We start from the raw sequence: 21,152 nt of genomic DNA, 5'->3' as shown, positions 1-21,152 counted from the left end.
CAAAAGTCATACATATGCCCTTTACTGAAGAAAACAAACTTGGACCCGCTGAACCCTGACAACTACAGACCCATTACAAATGGACCTTTCCTGGGCAAACTGATAGAAAGAGCAGCGTTCGCCCAGATGTCACAATTCATTGAAGAGAATGACATACTTTCAGATTTCCAAACAGGATTCCGTCTGGGAAGAGGCACTGAATCTGCCCTCCTTGCCATCTTGGATGACCTAGAGAATACAGTTGACCGCAACGGGGTTGCTGCGCTACTCCTCTTGGACCTCTCAGCTGCCTTTGACACGGTTGACCATGACACTCTGAAACAAAGACTTTATGAAGTCGGCATAGAGGGAACTGCTCTAGACTGGATCGCATCCTACCTTCGAAATAGAACTAATGTCATCCATACCCCACCTTTCTCGTCCAAACCGTACTCCACAAAAGCAGGGGTCCCTCAAGATTCTATCATCTCGCCCATGCTTTTCAACATCTACATGAAGTCTTTACCAGTACTGATCAATAAATTTTACCTCACGTGCTACAACTATGCAGATGACACCCAAATACTCCTTCAACTGGAATGCCCCAAGGACATTGGAAAATCACCAATTTTCAGCTGTCTCAGAGCCGTGGATCAGTGGATGACTTGGAGCCATCTCAAATTGAATGCTTCAAAAACTAAAATACTCACGTGTGGCGATTGGAAAAATTACATCCCGCTTGCTGCATGGCCTGATGAACTGGGATCACTGCCTAAAGTATCGAAGGATGTAAGAAACCTCAGAATGACCATGGACTCCAAGCTGTCGATGAATACCTAAGTGGATCAACTAGCAAGATCAAGCTTTGCTACTATAAAAACGCTGCAAATAATTTTCTCTCATTTGGGATTTTCACACAAGGTCCAAGCTACCATCTCCTTTGTTCTATCCAAACTCGATTACGCCAATAGCCTCTACCACGGATCACCTTTAACGACCATGAAAAGACTACAACGGATTCAGAACTCAGCTGTCAGACTACTCTTGCATATCAAACCGCGAGACCACATCTCCCCTGCCTTGAAAGCCCTGCATTGGTTGCCGGTAGCTATAAGATCCACTTTCAAGCTGCTTTGTATTACCCACAAAGCAATACATGGAATAGGACCACTCTTCATCAGGAATAAAATCACCAAACACATTCAACAAAGAAACCTCCGCTCTAAAGGAGCACCTTGTCTCAAAATCCCACCATACAAGAAAAAAACATGGGTGGCGCATCCTTCTCTGTTTAAGCAGCCAAACTATGGAACTCTTTACCCCCAACATAAGATCTACCGACAACCACCTTATCTTCAGAAAACTACTCAAGATTTGGCTCTTCCCCACATAAGCACCATACGGAAACAGAAATTTCCAGCATATCCCTCTGTATATAAGCATTTGTTTCCACTATAGATATGTACCTATCTTTGTGTATTGCTTTATAAAACATGTAAAATAATGATGTTGTTAAGAGAAAAGAAAAAAATAAAATAATAATAATAATAATAATAATATTAATCAATAAATAAAAATCATCGTTGGTCTACATGTACATACTTCCATTGTGCATCTATGTACCTTCCATGTACTTGGATCTGTGTGTCTGTTACTTTTCTCCTGAAAAAGCATATCCAATGCACTACCCTATTTTTCATCCTCTGCCTCTATCAATATATTTAATCTAAATGTACTTACTTCCTTTATGTATCTATATACTTTCAATGTACTTATGGATCTATATATTTATCACTTTCTTCTAATTTAGCATCTCCAATGCACTAGCCTATTTCTCAGCCTATACTTCGCTCAATATATCTTCTAGCCCAACCTTCTGACTCATCTCAAACTTCTTTCTACTACTCCTTCCAATGCACTACCCTATCTCTCATCCTATACATCTATCAATATATACTCTACATCCACTCTCTCATTTATCCCATACCCCATACCACTACTATGACCGCCAAAATAACCCTTTCTAGACTCTCTCCTGCTCTATCCCTCGTTGCATCATCTGACACCTCTTTTTACTACACCGATCCCCATAAACAAACCTTTCTAAACTCTCCCCTTTGACTCCGCCCCTCCAAAACTCCTTTTTACTCATTCAAAAGCCTCTTCCTACTACTAAGACCTAAAACAAAAACACCCTTCACTCTTTTATCCCTCCGCTATCCTTTTCAATCAAAATTAACAGACTAACATGTTCACTTCTCAAATTCCATATTCAACTATACTAATATACTGCCCAAATAACTGAATAACATATCTACTACTCAAATTTCTTCTTATTTATACTATACACATTTTCAACACTAATCCTTTATGGGTTCCGGAGTGGCAAGTTACTCGCCTGAAAAGCGCTTCAACACCCATCAGGGGTAACAAGAGCTATATGAATGTAATCTTTCTTCCCCTTTTATCCCTCCGCTATCCTTCTCACTCCAAGTAACAGACTAATATCCAGCACTGAAATTACCTCATATTTCACCATATTAATTCACCACTAATCCTTTATAGGCTTCCTGAATAGCGTGTGTCAACAAGCGATAAATAAATACAAACCTTTGTCCTACTCTATCCTTCTGCTATCATTCCATATCCAAATAAATGACTAACCTATCCACCACTTAAAATGTACTTCCATGTTTCACTATACTAATTCAACACTAATCCTCTATGGGTCCCGGAGTAGCGTGCTACCCGCCGAAAAAGTGCTTCGCGCCTTGTCAGGGGTAGTAAGCGCTATATAAATGCAATTACAATACAATACAATACAATAACTTATGTCATTAGTTAGTCCAAAACAATGTCTCTTAAGTAAGTATGCTTCTCACAATAAATTAATATTGTACAAACTGCAGCACTTTGTTCTCTGTTACCGTGCTCTATACACAACGTTTTGAAAAATGTCACGCTGGTACAACAATTCAGTTTTTCAACCCTTTTGTCAACTGCTCATTGCCCACAGAGCTGGCAAATACCTGAAGGTGCTCATATTAGTGACTTTTGCAACTCCATGTTGTCATGTCCTGTAAGTCAGCAGGTATATCGGTGCTTCCTGGGCTGCAGCGGTTCTGGCACTTATACCATAAACAACTCACCAAAGCCACTTAAACTGCGGAACACTTTAATGACGCGTGCTTCCTCCATACGAGTGACGTGCATGTAGTCATATTTCCAACAAATGATTCCACATAGGAACCAGATGGAGCACTCTATGGGTTTAGTTCCAAATGTATTTGGAGTCAAAACCTGAGGTGGGTGAGATATTTTTTAGGAAAGTTTTGCGGAGATTTGTCAAACAGCCCCAAAGTTATTAGCAAACCAAAACATCTATTTCCTGTGGAAAAGTGGTCCTAACTCTAACTACCCAGTGGTAGTATATACTGAAAAACCAAAGATTAAAATAACATTATAGATAATAATGGATATGATAATAAGAACTTACTTCTTATTGTAAAATAAACTACAACAAAAACAACAAATTACATGAACAAATGTTGATGTGAAGTTATAATTAAGTGAAAATGTCAGTCTCTACATAGCTAGGCTATTTTTTTTTTTTAGGTTTAAACCTGACAGTGATCAACACCTTAACAATCCCAAACTAAAACGGCATTCCAGTAAAAGAACGTGAGAAAGAATGAATAATGTTTTATTTCTTCCTGAAAGGGACATCACAATGTAACTTCTTTTACTAGGTAGCATCAAGAAAGTCTTGTCTATGATTATTCTGCTTGATTTTTGCTTGTTTAATGTTGCTAAAATGTATTTTTTATCCATTTGTTTGTATGCTTGGGTTAAAGGTCCAGGATTTAGAACCCTGTTTAAGTCTCTTCTTATTATTTTTATACACTGTAGAGAATCTGGAAATATTAAAATCAGATTAGATCATTTGGCGATCTATAATTCTTTCAAGGAGTGGTGAAATGACTGGCTCATACGAATTTTGGCCAATATGCACCATCACATTTACCCTCAGACACAGAATGGGTAAAATCTTTTTAAACATCATCCCCTTTTCTAACAAGACATTATTTTTAGCAGGTCAATTGCCAAACACCTCAAGATGTAAGCACGTAATTAAAGGTGTAACATGTACCTGTGAAAAGAGTGATCCCACTAAGAGCATCAAATAGTGGTGAACACATGACAGATTTTTTTAACTTAACACACTTTCCTGCAAGGGATTTGTTTCTTACTATAACAACAGCAAACTTTCTAGTCCAAGAATACAATGTGATATCTGTTAAAGGTACAGAACTGACTTGAATTGAGAGATTTGCTAGGGGGACATTTGGCATCTAGGAATGCCCACACAATAACAGCACCACCTTAATATAGTCAGGGAAAGAGTGCAGAAAAGCAGTGGTGAACAGGCTTTAAGTATTAAGTATCAGATGCCTTGGGATGTAGGGTCACAAATTAATCTGATATAATTCAAAATGTTAAGGATTTCAAAAGGTACTAAGCAGTTGGCAGTGTTAGCCACCCCTAAAATGTCATAATATTCAGTAAGTACTGGGTGAATGACCCCCAGCTGTCTCCAGGATTTTGCTTATTAAAACATTTGGTCAAAGTACTCTTACTTTTGTATTCCATTTAAATTCCTGTAAACCAGACAGAGTCCTGAAAGTGTGAGTATGAGATGTAATGAGATTTGAAAGAGTAATGAGATGCAAGTGTAAGTGAAAGGATAATACAGAGAAATTCTATGCTTAACCCGGTCTAACATAAGGCCCATTGAACACACTGTTGATAGAAATATGCTACATACCCTGTATTGCTTCCCCTCTGAATTAAATATGTGCTTTATAACAATCACAGCAATAAAAAACATCTATTTTGCGGGTCAGGAATTAGTGTAACTCACGTAATTCGGTATAGCATCATCACGTTGAATTACCTAAGAATTTGTGAGATTACACACGAGCTACGCGGGCAGAAATTCTGCATTTAAGCACATACATTTTGTGCTTGGAAATAGTGCTAAATGCAAAAGAACACAAATAGTGAGCATTAGCAGCCGGTCCTGCTCTTTAAATGTGCTCTTGAGGTTGGATTTTTCCCCAATTTACTACCGATATTTAGCTCTATTCTCTTAGCATCCAAAACGGGCGCGAGGATGCATTTTGCGCTAAGAAACATCACTAAGTGAAGCAGAACATGGATAGCAAGAGTAAGCAGCTGCTCGTTGAATATTCATTTGCAGTAAGAGTTTTCCCACCAAATTAATCTTAACTATGTGAGAAGGAGTCATTACATAATTATCAGAAATTTTGCATCAAATAGTAATGCAGAATCACATAAATTACTCTGATTGCTTCTGCGTGATTGAATATCTGCCCAAGCCTAAAAAGGACTGATGAGCATTGACTTCAAAATGTTTGGAAAACACTGACACAACACCACTGTAATCCACAAAAAAATAAACGCTGACAACAAGACAGCTTACACATAACATTGTGATCTAAAAAAATGTTCATTTTTAACTTGTACCCCTGCCATTCACTGCTTATGAACTCACATATTACATGTTCTATGACATTATGATATGTGTTTAGATCTTGGCCCTTTTTCCAGGGTCATCCTCAAACATTTTGCCTTCACCTTCCTGATCTCTGAACCTGTTTTTGTTGGCTTCTGGGACTCTACCACTGCTAACCAGCGCTAAAGTATGTGTGCTCTCTCCTTTATAAATGGGGAAATTGGCTTACCCCCAATTGTCTCATTCAATTTACTTGTCACTCCCTAGTTAAGTGGTACTACATGTTCCCACGGTCTGTTAATTAAATACTACAAGTGAGACCGCACCACTAATTATACCACCCACTTTTAATGTGTCTCAGTACTGACACTGCAGCCTAGGTGAGCAATTTTAAACTGTCATATTGACCCAGCAAAATAAACCGTTTGATAGGCCTAAACCTTCCTTTGTAATACATATAGGTCACCCCTAGAGTAGGACCCAAGCAGCCTATCGGGCAGGGTGCAATATACTTAAAAACAATTGAACATGTATTTTTAACTTTTAAATGTCCTGGTAGTGAAAAACTCTTAATTTTATTTTTCACTACTGCAAGGCCTGCCTCTCATATATGATAGCATTGGGTTAATTTATTACATCTAATACGTGATAGCTTTCAATTGGAAGCCGATAGTAATGTTGTGTTTGGTGTCTAAAGAATCGAAATTGAAAGCCCTCTTTAATGGAAAGTAAGATTGCATGTCACAATTCTGAAAATGTCACTTTTAGAAAGTTGGCATTTTCTTGTCCCAACCATTTACTGCCTGCAGTCTGTATCCTGGGTCTTACGACAAGGTGTACCTGGCAATCGGACTTTGTGTATTTCTCCCACACAGTAACACAAAGGAGGATAGGTGTTGAGAGGACGGCTATCTCTGACTTGATGAGGGAGAGGAGCTGTCACCTATCACACTTGCACATCACAAAGGCTTTTTTTGAGCAAACTCACAAAGGGTATGGCACTAGTCTTTTGTGACCCCAGACAAGTTGGGGCTGGAGGGGGGCAGGAAACTTCCTTAACATTCATCTACTTTAAAGTGGGCTACAGGTATGAATAGTGGGTGTTCAGACTCAACGCTTCAGTACACCTCTGGACCTGTGGTAGACTCAGAAGGATGTCTTTGCTATTCTACAATAAGGACTGCTACTCTGTTGCCCTGCTGTCTGAGTGAGAAGGACTGGACCTGTGTCTTAAACCCAGGACTGCCAGAGTGACTTCAAAGGCTAGTTGGATGACCTCCTGATCATAGCCTTAGGGACATAAAAAGGCTCCAACCACCTTGACCTCAGCACCTGGACTCTGTCTGATTTGAGTACTACCCCTACAAGTGGTGCGTCCCCAGTCCTGGACCCTTGAAATTGGACCGGAAGGTGCTCTGCCATCCCAGCTGTGCTTCTGTGAGCAGAACAGATGCAGCATAATTCATTTTCTCAAAGCAGCATCGGAACCTCTGCTGTGTTATGCACCCATGACTCTTGACCTTGCATCACAGCCGTAGCTACCTCGGGACCGCTGCTGTGCAACACATCCTCTATGCAGGCCTTCGCTTCGCATTGCAAGCTCCTGGTTGACGGCATCCTCAAAGTTGAAGCTGGACTTTGCATCACACCCCAACAGCTTCTTGGATCCGCTACTGCACGATACATGCTTGACGCAGGACTCCACAACTTGTCAACTACATTTTTGATGATGATGCAGGACTCCACATCGCAGCACAGTAGCCTCCTCAAAACCACTGCTGCAACATGCATCCTCGAATGCAGTATTTTAAATGCTTTGCAAACCAGGATTTAAGGTCCTTTATTCTTTGGGCCTAATTTTGTCCCATTATTTGGCACATGATCCATCACGGTCAGCCTTAACTTCTGACTTTGTCCCACTGTGGCACAACCAGATAATTACAGCTGGCGCTTTGTGCTTCCAGGCAATATTTTTACTTAAAACCTTTAAATTGTATATCTCTGGTTTTACTGATTGGATTTTGTCATTTTGGTCTCAAATAATTTATTACATTTTACTCTATTTTTCCATATTGATGAGGGATTTTTCTTGTGTTTATTGTTCACTTGATTATTGTTTGAAGTACTGCATAAATACTATACATATTGCCTCTAAGTTAAGCCTGTGATGTTTTGACAATTGCCTTGTTGGCAAAGTGAATATTGGTTTATGTGGTCTATGTTCATATGCAATACAGAAATTTATTTTATAAAATACTGTGTAGAGTTGGGGTGTATTTGTTGTGCCACTGGGGTGTGTGTGTTGTGCAAACGCTTTACACATTGCCTCTGGGATAAGTCTGACTGCTCATGGCAAGCCACTAGGGGGGGGGGGTGTAGGGCTTATCTTGGCTATAGAATTCCCTAACTCTGACTAAAGTGGTGCTTTTTACCTTGCTTTGGTGAATACCCTAACCAACCAGAAACCACATTGCTACCAGCCCCAAAGTTATTAGTGAAACAATAAATGATCTTCCTAGGGAAACTATGACCTATCTATAACCACGTAACCACCATGTAATATATGTGTTTGTGTGTATGTGTGTGTGTGTGCATGTGGGTGTGTGCTTGTGTGTAAATGTTGATAAAGTGTTCCTATTGAATAGAAAATAATAATGATTTACATGTGTTTAGATTAGTATGATTAAGCTGCAAATTAATTTACTGGCCTTTGCCTGTTTGCTCTGACATCCATTTTAAAGCTGCTGAAGAAAATGTGGATTTTAAAATTGAATGAACAAGTTTCCTGCTTACATGCTTCTCTTCTGTGTTTTCCTTTTCCTATAATTGATGAAATGAGATTAATTTTATAGTGTTGTTTTCTTGTACTGAATAGCATGTATTTATCTGTGAAGCCAGGTCAATTTCCCTTTTTTGTAGGTTAAAGGGTGTCATCTTACTATATGTAGCACATTTTTTACAATGTTGATTGGTTTAATGTCATGTATCGTTGTTAGCAAAGTCCTATGATCCCACTTCAGACCATGTCACGTGCATTGTTTTGACTTTTCTGAAACTTAAAATGGATCTTTTCTTGGATTCCGCTAAACTTACTAGAGAGTTTCTCAGGACTTTTTACTAGCTTATTTGACTCATACTTAAAGACTTTTTTCCCTGCTTTCATAATGATCAGTCTCCATGTCAGAGTGCTATTTTATCATTAGAATTTTCCTTGCATTTGAACTGATTGGTATCCAGGTTAGACTTTATGCTGATTTATGTATTTTCTTGGCAGTAGATTACATGTTGGTCCTCTGGTTGACTATTCTCCCCTGGCGTGCGAACTGTGCCACTTTGTTACAGAACTGTTTAGCTATGGCTGATTCCCTTATGTTATGACCTCTTGCACTTGGCTTTCTTTTAATGCATTATTTGTGTTGATTTGAATCTGACTTCAGTGATCATTCGGCCCAGCATATCGAACTAAAAATAATAGCATTGACACATCAAGAAGCCCCAATAATATAGGGGGAAACATCAACAATCAATTTGAAACGTTTAAGGTGGACATGTACCACATTACCACAGATAGCTCAAAATGCTAAAACCTTAATGTTAACCCTCGAGTCAAAAAACCAAATGACTATAGAAACATGGACCACCTTCCTGGCAAAGCTACCCAATGCAGGAGCGTCCATCAACATGACAGATAACAACAGCCATCTTAGTCGAGGATCTCAAAGCTTAAGAAGGCTCCTGAGAAAGACCCTTAGGAAGTGTCAAAATCATAGCCCGCAGTCGAAAGTATGGGCGGAAGTACGTTCTTTAAAGAAACAATACAAGAAACAAATTTGGATTGACAAAAAAATCGAGGAGAACAACTTCTGGACGAAAATAGTTCATAATGCAAATAAATCTGACCCCAGAGCATTCTGGGCTCAGGTGAACTCTATGAACTGAACCTCAAACATCATAAACTCGACCTGCGTTCCGGAGAACGCATGGGTACAGCATCTAATCGCTAACTTTTCTATAAACAACTTGGAACAGCTGCCATCAGCTGCAACTTCCGTGCATTGAAAGGAAAAATTAAGACTTACAGCATCTAATCGCCTCATACTCTATAAACAACTTGGAACAGTCACCCCCACCTGCAACTACCGTGCATGAAAAGAAAAATGAAGATTTTCCTCAATCTACTCTCGTCCACTCTGAAGTAGAAATCTTGCAAATTATAAGGAAACGTAGGCTTGATAGAGCACCAGGACCGAATGGTGTCCCACAGGCAATCTACAAGCAAGATCCCCACTACTGGGCACGTAAGATCCGTAGTCTGTTTCAGATGATCAGCATAACCAGTCGCATTCCGGAAAGCTGGAGAGGCGCGAATATTAATCCGATATACAAGGGCAGGGATCGTACAGATCCAGCAAACTATCGACTGATCGCGTTGATAGATGCGGAGGCCAAATATTATGCATCGCTGATTTTAACCGACTTAGTAAATTGGTCCGATGAGAATAAAAAAATCCCTCAAACAGTCAGGCTTTCGGCGTGGCACGGGTACAATTGCAAACGTATTAGCAATAGACTTAAATGCAGAGAAAAGTCTACGACAGCGACAGGCACTCCATCTATGTTTCGTGGACGTTAAGGCGCCCTTTAACCGTGTCAGCCGACACACACTATGGGCTAAATTAAAACTACAGGGCTTACCGGATACAATTTTAAATCCAATCAAGGACCTTTACACCAATACCTGCATGCAGGTTAAGATTGGCAATGGCCAAAGTCTCACAAGGAAGATTCTAACCAACGAAGGGTTAAAGCCAGACTGTGTCCTGGCCCACACCTGTTTAATTTAATTATGGCCGATTTGACACCAAGGCTAGAGGGGGTCAACGCACAGCCGCCACGGCTTGGCACATTGCCTTTAACACACCTTTCCTATGCAGATGATGTTGTTCTTCTTAGTCAGACCAGAATAGGACTGCAACGTCTAATCCATGAGCTAGCTGATTTCTCCAAAGCAAACCTGATGGAAACAAACATTAAAAAAATAAAGGTCATGACATAACACAGTGTCGCCCCAGACAGCCAAAATTCACAAACAACGATATCAAGTTGGGAGTAGTTGATAGCTACAAATATTTGGGCATACACCTGGATCAAAGGTTTTCATTTGCTACACATTATGAAACAATTGAAAAGAAGGGAACTGCTTTACTGTATGCATTCTGCAGTATATCAAAACAGCTAAAAGGCCATTTGTTGACCCCACTTCTGGCAGTCATCAAAGCTAAATTACTTCCAACGATAGCCTATGGAAGTGTGGTTCATCATGGAAGAAGTGCACCAATACTAGACAAAATTCAAACGCGAGTGTACCAACGAGTATTTTGTTTACTGTGCGATGCTTCAACAGCTCAGGTACGTCTCGAGTTTGGATTACAGCGCCAAATACTCCACAAAAGGTATGAGTCAATCACATTCTGGTACAATATATGACTCAATCGTGACTTAGAAATTAACTCGGCACTCTGGACAGCCTTGCACAACTATCCTAAATCACACTATGCGAAGTACCTAAATGCTTCTCTGAAAATCACCAAGATGTCAGAAGTTTGGCTAAGGAAACTACCAGTATCATCATTCAAGCAGATTGTGAAAAAAGCGGCCAACTCACACTCATTAATTGAAGACAAAACAACCTTAAGACAATGTGCACATGCATGGATGGTTTTACAATCCTATAAAAGGCTGGAGCCAGCGGTTTACCTAGGCCTTGCTTTCCCCCCCATTTAAAATTGAAGTACTTGGAGCTGCGCATGGGGAAATTACCCACAAACGCCGATCAACCTGACTGGAGGACCCTGGGCCCAAAGGATTGTAACCTATGTGGAGCATCAGTTCAGGACTTCATACACCTGATATGCATTTGCCCGGTGTTAGAGTATGATCACCGGAACTTACTTAGGAGGAAGTTCAATGAAAAAGGCATTCGCACCTGTCGATCAGCAATACTAAAAAACTCTGGACTCAGTGAATCCACATTTAATTTGTCAATTAATCAAATTTGTAACCAATTTTGAGAATTTGTTGAAAGGATAATATAGGTTACAGTTACAATTCAGCTAATTTTCACTTGGTTTTAAAAATATGTTTTTAAAATGTGGTATCAATTGATTATATCTAAATTTCTATAGGAAGGAAATGCATTTTATGTTTTGGAACATTGTAATGGTTTTAATTAACTATACAATAAAGAATTTTTCACGAATCTGACTAACTATTTTTTTCCTTTCTGTAATTTAAATAAACCTTAGTGTTTTGACTTTGAATTTTGTCCTACCTTTTGGGACTCACTTGGCCCGCATCAGGACTTTACATTTATTGCTGGAAAGTGCTTGCAATTTATATGTATAAATATGCATCTGTGACGGATTCGTTCATATTCACTCTGCAGACTCTTGGAGTTCTGTCCTAATTTTTCGTGCACGCTTTCTATTTTTTTCTATTTCTTTCTATTTCACATGTTACTTTTGTCTGGCGAAAAAAATTACTGAATTATATGATTTTTGAAAAATCTCAACATTCCTAAGTTTTACTTGTTCTTACGGCAATGGGAAAAGTGATTCAGGGAATTCTTACCACATCACACTTGATCGAATTTCTTCGAAGGCACTCAGCAACAACTTTCTTTCTCTGTTCGGTAGCAGCTTTTTCGCCATCTGAGAGTTCCTTCGACCAGCGGATGTGGCTGCTGATGGATGTCAAGAGTATGAGTAGTCATCTCACATTTCATAACGTTCACATTACACGCTACAACATACAGAACAGCATCAAGAAGCAAAGCAACATTACCTTGTTCCTTTCTTTTTGGTTTCCTGTGGAAAATAAAAACAAAAATCATTCTTAGCTCTGATTTACATGTAATGTCCATGTAAGTCCCACTAATCTTTGCATTCACTCGCCAAGGATGCTTTGCAGAGCAGAACGTTAGGATAAAGATATGAAAGGATACTGGAGAGACCATTGTAGTAGAGACATCCCTACTGTGGTGCAGCAAATAATTTCTGATCAATTCCATGCAATTGTAGGGTAAAATAGTGACTGTCATTTAGAGTTAAGTACCTCAATTAATGGTAAACAAAACTATCACACAGTATTCGCCCTTTAAATATGGAGTATTCCATAGTTTAGCCTGAGCCTGTAACACTTAATGGGTGATGATCAGGAACAAGCCATAAAAACACTCCCAATATACAAGCAAAGAATCACAATGGAATGTCACTGTGCCATAGTGTGGTTTGTGTTGATTTTGGGTAAGCAATTTAGGGAACAATGATAAGGGAGGGCCATGAATCTTGGAATATTTTTTAATAATATTAATCTTTATTCGGCATATACAAAATATGACCATAAAAGATACACATTCATCAGCACAACAATACAGTACATTTGATCATCACTTAATAAAAATAAAGACGACAGGGCAGTCAGGGCACCACGGAAACATGAGGAGCAATGCTCAAAAACATCTTAAGACATTAAAAAACAGTAAAAAGGTGTACCACACACTATCCCCACAAATGCACCAGGTACTTAAAGGTCTCCGTTTATATTCTACTTGTGATTCTTAGCTTTAAAGCAGACCTTAAAAAATGTGTGACACATGATAATGCAAAAGCAACAGGGACACTTTAAAAAAAAGTAAGGCAACCCGGTCCTGCTTTAAATTATGTTTCCTTAAAAGACCCTTAAGATACACACTTCTCGGGAATGAGTAATACGGACACCAAAGAACAAAGTGAAGGGTATCCTGTGGAGACCTATTGTCGCAGCCCCAGGGCCCATTTTTAGGTCTTGCCTAGCAGCGTGAATGCGCTGCTTGGAAAAAGACATTCAGCCATCGATGCCGCTTTTGCCCTAAAAACGTGCACGCGTTCCATTGCCTTCAATGGCAATGCGTGCAAGTCAGAGATTCCCTTGCAAAAGCAAGCTTGATGCCATATGTTTGTAATTAACTTACAAATACATGGTGCCCCTGGCTCGTTCCCACAAGGGAAACGCTTTATGTGCTCTCGCACCCCCCCACCCCTCACCCCTCCCACTTGTAGCGCGAGGCGCACGCTTGTTAGAAGGGCAATCCAAAGATGTTGGAGAAGGGCAGCTGTATATATTTGTTTGTGCTGAAGTTTTCCCCCTGCCAAGAGAGAGCAGGCTCTTGCCCCTGGGTGTGTTCTTTAAACCAGCGGTTCGAGGCGAGGCATGGAAGGGAACTTATTTTGTATTTTTTTGCACCGTGCGTGTGGGTGGTCCAGTGCAGCCACAATCTCTTTTCAGTCTGATTCTTATTTTTTCTTTTTTGTTGTTCCCCGTAGATGGTAATCTAGTCCTGTGGCGGTAACCTAATGCTCGGGCAGAAAGTCTGGAAAGCATGGCGGTAAAATAGCGTCCGAGCCAATAGTCGGTCTTCTTCGGGTCCGTCCTTCTAGAAGTGACCTGGTGGCTTTCCAAGTATTCCGTTGGTCAGGCAGTGATCTAGTTCCCGTGTATATGGCAGAATTGTTCTTGGTCTTTAATGACCGGTGAACGCCCGTAACGCTCTGTAGACAGAGTAGCGTGTTGCAGAGCGCCGAGTGGCTTCGCTTGAGGCCGCTCAGCAATTCGGTCCCTGAGCAGCCCATGTTTTACTACATCGGCCGTCCATTCGTGAATCTTAAAGCGCTCCCATCGGGCTGAGGTTAAAAGCTTTCTTGGCGCTTGCAAGACATAACGTCAATGACTCAGTGGTAGAAGTCGGCGGGATCGGAAGGGTACGGCGTGCCCCTACTTCTAAAAATTATTCCAGTCCGTTCCCCTACTTCTTACTTTCAAAAAGCATCCCGGGACGGCAAGAATAGTCCGATTTCTTTTTCATCTAGCTTCCAGGGGCTGCTCGCATTTCTCTGTTGAGCTCCAGAGGCTACAGAAGCCCCTCTCTGAGCTCTTACAGACTGTGGGCTGGCCCATTGTCATTCCGATTGAATCAGATTATCTCCTTTGGAATGACAATGCGCCCGCGCCCGCCCTCTGCCTTTAGCATATATGTGCCAGTGAGATCAGAGTTAGTGGTTACAGAGGAGCTTTCCCCAAACAGAGTGGTCGATTAGGAGGGACCGTCCGCAAGGGCAGCGGCGTTCCCTCCATGCCAATTAGGATGTGACCGCCACCCTGGCGGTCACATCCTGTATCTTTAACATTACGGCGGGTGCTGATTCAGGCAGCACCCGCCGCAATGTTAAATATGCATGCATTGCATTTGCATGCACAAAGCGGCAGGCACCGCGCGGTGCCTGCCACTTTTTGCATGCAAATGCCCCCCATGTCCGCCCCCACCTCCCCCCCTTCACCCTGGGTGCCCACAAGGGCCCCCCAGAAGCAAAGGTCCACATGCTTTTCCATGGCGAAAAAACCGCCGCGGAAAAGCATTTTTACACACGCTTCCTAATTTGGCTGGCGGTGTCTTGCAGACACCGCCACCAAATAGCAGTCTACACCCCGCGGATCAGCGGCGGACAGACCAGCCATCTGCCGCTGATCCCACCGCCATCCTAATCTGGCTGGGTGGTGTTGTCAGGGACCGCGGCGGTGAATCCGCATCCTCCGGGCCAGCGGTGGCTTCCACTGGCCCGGAGGATGCGGATTCACCGCCATCCTAATCGACCCCAGAGTACTGTGGGGAATTTGCCCCCAAGTGTAATTTGTCAAAGTTGTACACAGAGTGGAATGGGCAGGAGAAGTGACGGGACAGAAGAGGCGACAGGAAAGGAGAGGTAATAGGGATGTATGACGTTACAACGCACACTTTTACAACGCATACCTTTACAACGCATTTTTTACACCGCAACATCCATTACAACGCACACTTTTACAACGCATACCATTACAACGAATTCTTAAAACATACCTTTACAATGCATTCCACTACAACGCATATTACATTTACAACGCATACCATTACAACGCATTACATTACATTACAATTAAGGTAAGTGTTGGATAGTATAAGGGTTAAAATTACTATTCTAACTCCAGGGGGTGCAACAGTAGGGAAAATATTGGATAGTGTAGGGGTTAAAATTACTATTCTAACTCCAGGGGGTGCAACAGTAGGGTAAGTATTGGATGGTAAGTTTTGCGTTGTAATGGTATGCGTTGTAATGACTGCGTTGTAATGGTATGCGTTGTAGTGGTATGCGTTGTAGTGTCATGCGTTGTAATGACTGCGTTGTAAAAGTGTGCGTTGTAATGGATGTTGCAGTGTAAAAGTTGCGTTGTAATGGTAGTGCGTTGTAAAAGTTGCGTTGTAAACGTTGTTTACCGGTAATAGGGCAGGAGAAGTAACGGATAGGAGAAGTGACGGGCAGGAGAGGTGACATGTCAGGAGCAGTGATGGGACAGGAGAGGTGACAGGAACGGAGAGGTGATGGGGCAGGAGAAGTGATGGAGCAGGAGCGGTGATTAGGAATGGGCAGGAGCGGTAACCTGCAGGAGCAGTGAATGGATAGGGGCAGTGAACGGATAAGAGCAGTGAACGGGGCAGGAGAAGTGATGGGACAGGAAAAGTGATTGGGCTGGAGCAGTGATCAGGCAGGAGTGCTGACCGGAAGGAGAAGTGATGGGGCAGGAGAAGTGACCGGGCAGGAGAGGTGACGGGGCAGGAGAGGTGACGGGGCAGGAGAGGTGATGTGGCAGGAGAGGTGAGGGGGCAGGAGAAGTTACGAAGCAGGAGAAGTGATGGGGCAGGAGCGGTGATTAGGCATGAGCAAGAGTGGTAACTGGGCAGGAGCGGTGAACGGGGCAGGAGCAGTGAACATGGCAGGAGCAGTGAACGGGGCAGGAGCAGTGAACGGGGCAGGAGCAGTGAACGGGACAGGAGCAGTGAACGGGCAGGAGCAGTGAACGGGCAGGAGCGGTGACGGGGCAGGAAAAGTGACGGGGCAGGAAAAGTGATGGGGTAGAAAAAGTGACTGGCCAGGAGCAGTGACAGGGCAGGAGAGGCAACAGGAAAGAAGAGGTGACTGGGCAGGAGAGGGAACTGGGCAGGATAGGTGACGGGGCATGAGCTGGAGCGGTAACCAGGTGGGAGCGGTGTAAGGACAGGAGCAGTGAACGGGGCAGGAGCAGTGAACAGGGCAGGAGCAGTGAACGGGGCAGGAGCAGTGAACGGTGCAGGAGTAGTGATGGGACAGGAGCAGTGACGGGGCAGGAGAAGTGACGGGGCAGAAGAAGTGACGGGGCAGAAGAAGTGATGGGGCAGGAGAGGCGACAGGGCAGGAGAGGTGACAGGGAAGGAGAAGTGACAGGGCAGGAGAGGTGACCGGGCACAAGAAGTGATGGGCAGGTGACATGACAGGCAGGTGATGTGATGGGCAGGAGAGGTGATGGGCAGGAGAGGTGATGGGCAGGAGAGGTGATGGGCAGGAGAGGTGACGGGGCTGGAGAAGTGACGAAGCATTAGAAGTAATGGGCCAGGAGCGGTGATTAGGCATGAGCAGGAGTGGTAACCGGGCAGGCGCGGTGAACAGCCAAGAGTGGTGAACGGACAGGAGCAGTGAACGGGGCAGGAGCAGTGAATGGGGCAGGAGCGGTGAACGGGGCTGGAGCGGTGAACAGGGCAGGAGCAGTGAACGGGGCAGTAGCAGTGAACGGGGCAGAAGTGGTGAACGGGGCAGGAGCAGTGAACGGGGCAGGAGCAGTGAACGGGGCAGGAGCAGTGAATTGGGCAAGAGCAGTGAACGGGGCAGGAGCAGTGAACGGGGCAGAAGTGACGGTGCAGGAAAATTGACAGGACAGGAGAAGTGACGGGACAGGAGAAGTGACAGGGAAGGAGAGGCAACAGGGCAGGAGAGGTGACCGGGCAGGAGAAGTGACCGGGCAGGAGAAGTGACCGGGCAGGAGAAGTGACAGGCAGGAGAAGTGACCGGGCAGAAGAAGTGACGGGCAGGTGACGTGGCAGGGCAGGAGAGGTGACCGGGCAGGAGAAGTGACCGGGCAGGAGAAGTGACGGGACAGGAGAAGTGACTGGGCAGGAGAGGTGACGGGCCAGGAAAGGTGATGTGGCAGGAGAGGTGACGGGGCAGGAGAAGTTACGAAGCAGGAGAAGTGATGGGGCAGAAGCAGTGATTAGGCATGAGCAAGAGTGGTAACCGGGCAGGAGCGGTGAATGGGACAGGAGCAGTGAACGGGGCAGGAGCAGTGAACGGGGCAGGAGTAGTGAACGGGGCAGGAGTAGTACACGGGGCAGAAGCAGTAAACAGAGCAGAAGTGGCGGGGCAGGAGCAGTGAACAGGGCAGAAGTGACGGGGCAGGAGAAGTGACAGTACATGAGAAGTGACGGGACAGGAAAAGGGACAGGGTAGGAGAAGTGACAGGGCAGGAGAGGTGCCAGGGAAAGAAAGGCACCAGGGAAGGAGAGGTGACCGGGCAGGAGAAGTGATGGGCAGGAGAAGAGACGGGCAGGAGAAGTGATGGGCAGGAGCAGGGAACAGGGCAGGAGAAGTGACGGGCAGGAGAAATGAATGGCCAGGAGAAGTGACGGGGCAGGGGAATTGACGAACCAGGAGTGTTGATCGAGCATGAGCAGAAGTACTGACTGGACAGGAGCAGTGAAAGAGTGGAGCAGGCGTTTCCCAGGGCGGGTAGGGTGCCAGTTTAGTTTGGGGGGACCGGTCTTGTACAAGTGCAGGAGTTTTAAAAACACTGCAAGGTTCTTTGTATATTCAGCAGGTTTCGGTCAACAATACAAGTGCCAAGATAACTTTGGTGATCAATGTAACTGCTGGAGAGAGTTGGGAGCATGTTTTGTCTAGTGGCTGTTTTACTCATCTAAGGTAGCGCAGAGGGGTAATATGCCTGCTGCAAAGAACATGTACCATGCATATCAAAGGGATAATGTAGTGTTCTGAGTATTGTGCCTCTCAGGCACTTGTAGAAAGAATCCTGTTGTGTTGGCATTCTATGCTCTGTGTTGGAATGTGGGCATTCTGGCAGTTGATGCCTGCTTCTGCCTGATGTCGCTGTTATTCTCTTGAGCAGAATAAATCTACTTTCTAGCTACAAGTCTAAGTGATTTAATGAGCACTTACTACATTATTTTTGGTGACGATGCTCAAGAGAAAGTAAAGAACCCGTCTAACCTCGATCAACCTCGTGAATTCATCATCGGAATCGGCTTCGTATTGTGAGCGCTGTGGGCGAATGAAGAAACGCTGTTATCTACGCAGCAAGATAGAGATAAGTCACGCCTCATTCCGGTAGCGTTTCAAAAGAGTTGTATGCTCGCTAGGAAACGGAAGCTGTATTTAAAAACATTGATCAGCAGCGCGAGTCGTGGTTGGCAAATGAAGACGCGTGTGGTTGGCAGCGCTTCACAACGTATGAGCGCGTTGAGGTCGGCCATTTCATAAACTGAAGTCTGTGCGCGCGTTGACAAGTAACCATAGTAACGCTGTCAAGGCAGTCTGAAGGAGCGTGGTTCGAGATGCGGCGCAGAGAGAAAGAAGCTGAACACACCGACTTAGCCTTGTGAACTAATGCGAGGAAGATTTTAAGTTGACATTTGCGCTGCATCTCAGTTTAAAGTCAATCAGCACGCATTAACATATACGTAGTGTGACTAACCTGACGCCAAAGATTTTGGAAGTTAAAAAAAAAGTAAATAATTAAAGTGTACACGCAGAACTAGCTGGCAAATCAATTTCTTCATTAAATGACTGGTGCATTACATAGTAACAACTGTTGTTTAGTGTTCAACATTTGTAACGCCTGTTCACAATTTTTACAGATTTATTCTTGGTATTGCTTATACTATTTTGCTATCTTATGAGAACAGCGACAAGTCTGAAGTTTTAGGATAATTATATGAATCAAAAACTTGGGGAAGTAAAGTTCTGTGGTAAAGCAATTACTTTTGAGCAAGATGCAATCAGTTTCACCGCCACCACCCTTTTTGGAGACGCCAGGAAATCCACCAATAGTTTGGAAGAAATGGTTTGATGCGTTTGAAACCTATTTGGGTGCAATAGGTGCGTCAAGATATTGCGCAGAAAGGAAGAACTGTTTACTATTGCACTCATTAGGGTTTGAAGGTAGGGACATTTTTAAACATTTACCTCCTTTAGTAAGAAACAACGCTGAAGAAGACATAGATGAATATACTGAGACAAGAAGGAGACTGGAGTTGAGGTTTGATATTAAGCCTAGCCTTGTTGTGATTAGACATACATTTTTCAAAAGAGAATAGTTACTGGGAGAAGATGTCGAGACATATGTGTCAAGTCTAAGGCAGTTAAGTGCGGAATGTGAATTTGAAGGCTTCAGAGAACAATTGATTAGAGATCAGTATATAGGCAAATGTACTGACAAGTCAATTCAACAAAAACTGCTTACTTTGGGTAATCCAACACTCGAAGAGACTATCCGTACGGCTAAAAGCATAGAATTGTCAAAGAAAGAGGTCCAGGAACTTGAAAAGAAGAATGAAGAAGCAGTTTCTGCAGTTAGGCCTAAGGAAAATAAGGAAAATAAGGCAGCATCAGGCCAACAACGTTTCGAAAGGAACAACTTTCCTAGTTCACAACGTTATGTTAGAAATACTTTTCCTAGGCAGAGTGACATTTGTTATAGATGTGGTAATCTTTCGCACAATAAGGGTAACAAGTTCTGTCCTGCAAGGAATTCTACATGCCGAAATTGTGGGAAATATGGTCATTTTGCAAAGATATGCCAAAATAATAGGCAGGGAAATTCAGTTTTCATGACCAAGTCTCAAGGACGGGGTAATGTAAATGGGGTAGGAATTGTTTCAGAGTTTAATGAAAATGCTGGAAAGGAATCAGATTCTATTAACAGTATCCAAGACGACATTAGGGAGATGGTTGTGGTGGTACGGGAAGATGGAGTCATCACTGGAGACCCTTCAGATTGTGTTGATCCTTACGAAGAATTTGGTGTGGGTGATAAAGTGCTTACCCTGTTAGTTGATTCGGATGCAAGAATAACGATGATCACTCAAGAGTTGTTTGATGAAACTTGGCCTGAAAGAAAGCTAGGGCCAACTGACAGGGCCCCTGTTTCTTATGAGGGGCACAAAATAGTTTTGGCTGGATATTTTGAAGATGTTCAAAGGTAGAAAGATACTTGGGAAGATCAATGTTGCGATAAAGGGGTTAAACATTTTGGGGTGGTTCCACCAGGGTCTGTTCCAGTTGGTTCTCAGACCGGGTACAAAGGAACAAGTAAGTGTGGTAGAATCAAATGACTATACAGAAAAATTGGTCTGCACGTATCTTACAGTTTTTGGAAAGGGTCTTGGAATGGTTAAAGGTTTTACCCATGAGATAAGAGTGAAAGATGGAGCTATACCCGTAAAGCATGAGGTCAGAAGTGTCCCTTTTAGCGTAAGAGATAGTCTAGAAAAAGAGTTGAATGAGTTGTGCAAGAAAGGGATCATAGAACCAATAGAGTCATCCTTGTGGTTGTCTCCACTTGTTGTCGCCAGGAAAAGGAATGGAGATTTGCGTGTTTGTGTTGATTTGCGCAGTCTCAATAAAAACATCTGGATTGATTCACACTGTTGGACTTTGGCCCTTAGGGCAGGTTCACCCCTAGA

General features: G+C 43.1%; 1 protein-coding gene across 2 annotated transcripts in view; it reads right to left on the bottom strand.

Annotated features, from left to right (window-relative positions):
• LOC144753731 (cytosolic phospholipase A2 gamma-like) overlaps positions 1–21,152 on the bottom strand; it is a 928,534-nt gene that overhangs the window by 677,587 nt on the left and 229,795 nt on the right. Inside the window, exons 3-4 of one of the 2 annotated variants that reach the window (XM_078641315.1) lie at positions 12,359–12,381; positions 12,146–12,257 (exon numbers count right to left, since the gene is read on the bottom strand). In XM_078641315.1, the coding sequence (XP_078497441.1) occupies positions 12,146–12,257; positions 12,359–12,381 (135 nt within the window). The remainder of the gene's footprint in view (positions 1–12,145; positions 12,258–12,358; positions 12,382–21,152) is intronic. The other variant, XM_078641316.1, reaches the window with a different exon arrangement.

Source organism: Lissotriton helveticus, chromosome 5_1 (genome assembly GCF_964261635.1).
Source record: "Lissotriton helveticus chromosome 5_1, aLisHel1.1, whole genome shotgun sequence".
Lineage (NCBI taxonomy): Eukaryota > Metazoa > Chordata > Amphibia > Caudata > Salamandridae > Lissotriton > Lissotriton helveticus.
This window is presented reverse-complemented; position numbering and strand designations above follow the sequence as displayed.